At 40.6% G+C, this 3,918-nt stretch overlaps 1 protein-coding gene across 1 annotated transcript; it reads right to left on the bottom strand.

Annotated features, from left to right (window-relative positions):
* Positions 1-2,640: 2,640 nt before the first annotated feature.
* LOC136811398 (uncharacterized) lies at positions 2,641-3,724 on the bottom strand. The gene is made up of 2 exons (XM_067068000.1): positions 2,942-3,724; positions 2,641-2,742 (listed from the first exon to the last, which is right to left on the bottom strand). Exons 1-2 carry the CDS (start codon positions 3,722-3,724, stop codon positions 2,641-2,643), a joined length of 885 nt encoding a protein of 294 aa, XP_066924101.1.
* Between the last annotated feature and the right edge of the window lie 194 nt (positions 3,725-3,918).

Below are 3,918 nucleotides of genomic sequence, written 5' to 3' on the forward strand. Positions count from 1 at the left end.
TGGAAACTTTTTTGGAATAATATCCTGTTAATTGATACATCGAGAGGGAACTGAGAAGTGAATAATTTCAATTTGAAGATAATTATTTTTTGGGGAATTAAAGGGGAAGGCTCCGCTTACGCTTTTCTAAAATCATATAAGTAACACTATAGATGCCAGGAATCAGCAATGACATTCACCGGATTGGTTACCGGGTGGAAATAATCTCATATCATAATATATCACCGGATTGGTTACCGGGTGGAAATAATCTCATATCATTTCACCGGATTGGTTACCGGGTGGAAATCTCAAATAACACCGCATAAACGGATTCACCGGATTGGTTACCGGGTGGAAATAATCTCATATCATAATATCATATCATATCGACCGGATTGGTTACCGGGTGGAAATATATCAACCGGATTGGTTACCGGGTGGAAATAATCTCATATCATAATATCATATCATATCGACCGGATTGGTTACCGGGTGGAAATATATCAACCGGATTGGTTACCGGGTGGAAATAATCTTATTGATTACATCATCACTGGCATGAAGAAGATTCAAAATTTTCAATAGCAGCGTAGCGTAGCGAAGCCAACCCCTAAATTACTACTTACATAGAAGACCATATATACTATAAATTAAATCAACTAAATTAACTCCACGTTTATATGAAACTCAAAATATGCAAATATAAATAAAATGACTAACAAACAGGAACTTGCATCCTTTTTATTTTCAATATTAGCAAATAGTAAAGTTATGTAGGAAAGGTGTGGGAGGGCGGGAACCAAGACTGACGATGTTCGAAAGAAGCGTTACTAGAGACTGAGGTATTTTATATATGACACCACGCACGAGGTCGGCTAAATTTAGAACCCAGACTTTCTGGTCAAAGTAGATCTGGTGAACGCATACGACTGACAGGGTGTAACGGGCGTTTACTAGGGCGCCGGCAAAGACTCTCTTTTCAATTAACCTGAGTTATGAATAACTCCATTTAATTGATACATCGAGAGGGAACTGAGAAGTGAATAATTTCAATTTGAAGATAATTATTTTTTGGGGAATTAAAGGGGAAGGCTCCGCTTACGCTTTTCTAAAATCATATAAGTAACACTATAGATGCCAGGAATCAGCAATGACATTCACCGGATTGGTTACCGGGTGGAAATAATCTCATATCATAATATCATATCACCGGATTGGTTACCGGGTGGAAATAATCTCATATCATTTCACCGGATTGGTTACCGGGTGGAAATCTCAAATAACACCGCATAAACGGATTCACCGGATTGGTTACCGGGTGGAAATAATCTCATATCATAATATCATATCATATCGACCGGATTGGTTACCGGGTGGAAATATATATCAACCGGATTGGTTACCGGGTGGAATAATCTCATATCATAATATCATATCATATCGACCGGATTGGTTACCGGGGTGGAAATATTCAACCGGATTGGTTACCGGGTGGAAATAATCTTATTGATTACATCATCACTGGCATGAAGAAGATTCAAAATTTTCAATAGAAGCGTAGCGTAGCGAAGCCAACCCCCAAACTCCCCAAACTAAGACCTGGGTATAAAATAATACTAGATTTTAAGAACTATAAAGTATACCAAATTCATTTGACCAGTTAGTGTCCAGGTATCCATTTTATTGTTCACGGTCGTCAAGCAATTACCATTCTTGAAAGTCTTAATTTTATCATTCCAAACACTCCTTAGTTCACGTACTTGTCCAATTTCTCTCGACCAGTTTCTTCGAGTGGTGTTTGTGAGATGTATGTACGACACAAAACAGTTGCTTCTCCATCGTCCCATCAATTGTATAACCGAGTCAGGAATAACCAGCTGATGATGCGGCTGAGGCTCCCCCGATGCGAAAACTATGTGTGCTGATGTTGACATCACGCAGTGAAGAATTTAAAAATCTGGTGACATGACTTCTAGTAATGTATTCGCCTGATTCCAAAACGAAGAACGGTCCAGGTGGACATGTAATCCGGAAAAAGTAAAAAGAAGATATGGCATTAACAGGACAGAGGGGGGCACAACCTTCCCACAGAGTGATGCTGGTTCCCACACGAAAAGGGTCTGTCTTGCTTGCTTTTATTCTGATAAGTACACTAGGTCCTTGTAAGGAAACATCTGACACACAAAGGTTTGTTAATGGATCAAATGACCTTGAACTAGCTGAGGTATACTCTGAAACTCGAAGAAGACCAAAAAAAGCTGTAAGCACTAGACATTTCCAAAGTGCTTGGTCGTAGGCAGAAAGTTGACTGCTAGAGATAAAAGATAACATTTGTCGAAGGTGTGCAGGTGTGATAGGATTTCTAGTCCTTCTTCTAGCCACTTGAGTGCGCCTTATCCCTCTACAGACATAGTAGAGTCTTCGCATGGAAGCAATTCTAACTTCGACGCCTTGTTGGAGTGCGCAAAACTGAATTCCATAGAGATATACTTTTATTGTATTGTACTGTAGGCCTTGTCTCGCAAGAGAAGTGACAAATAGTTTCTAAATGTAATTCTTGTGGCGGCAACCACACAAAGCGATACATGAAGCAAAATCTTTGAAAGCGATTGAAGCCTGATTGATATGTGCGCAAAGAGTTTCGAGAGATGCCTTCAGCTAGTAAACGGTCTCGAGCAAGTCTAAGATCTCCCATGCTTCCTCCGGGATCCTGGAAGCTTCTGGACTGGCGGACTCGGCTAGACTCAAGAACCGGCCAACCTGCAGGCGAGAAAGTAAGTCAGCAAAAAAAATTATCTTTGCCTGGCAGGTGTACCAAAAGAATATTGATGTTCATCCTTGCAATGAAAAGAAAAAGGTGTCGAACTAGTTTCATCAAAAGTTTGTCTTTACAGGAACCTGAACGCCAAACGAGAACAATGTCTAAATTATCTGTAGAAATAGTGACCTGCTTATTAACCAGGTTATCCGCCCAAGTAATTACAGCCATGGCAACTGCAACAAACTCTAAGATATGAATAGGAGTTCCTTGTGCAGAAGCTTGCAAGGCAACAGAAAACCATTTAGGACCCAAGACAGCACCTATCCCGAAACCAGACGCATCTGTGAAGAAATCTAAGTGCTCTGATGTCACTACAGGATCCTGGAAAAAAGCGGTCCCGTTCCATCTCGGAGCAAAATCACTCCACCACTTGATGTCTTCAAGAGCAGGTTCGGAAATTTCCACTATGTCACTAAGCTCTGTCACCGATGTGGAGAGGTCAATCAACCGCCTCATAAAAGTGCGACCTGGCTTAATGACCTTGGCTGCAAAAGACAAAGAACCAATCAACGAGAGCAACTCTCGCTTTGAAGTCTGAGAAGCGTTATTCCAGCCTTGTAACTTACCTAACAAATCTTTTAACTTTTTGTCTGGTAATCGACAACACCTGTTCAGAGTATCTATTTCTATGCCTAAAAATGTTATTGTCTGACAAGGGCCTTCTTTTTTGTCCTCTGCTAGGGGAATGTTCAAACTGTTACAAATCCTGTCAAATTGGTTCATTGCCTGTGTACAAATATCTACAGATGAACCAGTGAAGAAATAATCATCCAGGTAGTGTAACATGTCTTTAATTCCTCCTTTAACTTTGCAAATCCACTCCAAGGAGTCAGCAAATGTGTTGAAAATGTATGGGGAAGAGCGCAAACCAAAAGGCAACACAATGTCTACGTAATACTTGCCTTTCCACCAATAAACCATTAAAGGCCAGTCTTCCGGATGAATTGGGCAGAGCCGGAAGGCGTGCCTAATATCCCTTTTTCCCATGAAACAACCTGTAGGTGTAGCAGCTAAATCGACCGCATCATCAAACTTAGAATATTTTACAGAAAAAGCTTCCCTAGAGATACCATCATTGACTGATGACCCTCTTGGGCTGCTGAGATCAAGGATAA

This window comes from Clytia hemisphaerica, unplaced genomic scaffold, assembly GCF_902728285.1.
Source record: "Clytia hemisphaerica strain Z4C2 unplaced genomic scaffold, Clytia hemisphaerica genome assembly, whole genome shotgun sequence".
In the NCBI taxonomy this organism is placed as follows: Eukaryota; Metazoa; Cnidaria; class Hydrozoa; order Leptothecata; family Clytiidae; genus Clytia; species Clytia hemisphaerica.

Excerpts from the sequence above, each read along its gene's own strand:
- LOC136811398 (XM_067068000.1), bottom strand. The coding sequence starts at position 3,724 with ATGGTTTATTGGTGGAAAGGCAAGTATTACGTAGACATTGTGTTGCCT. Across the intron at positions 2,743-2,941 it reads TTACTTGGGCGGATAACCTG|GTTGGCCGGTTCTTGAGTCT; the intron begins GTTAATAAGCAG and ends TCTCGCCTGCAG.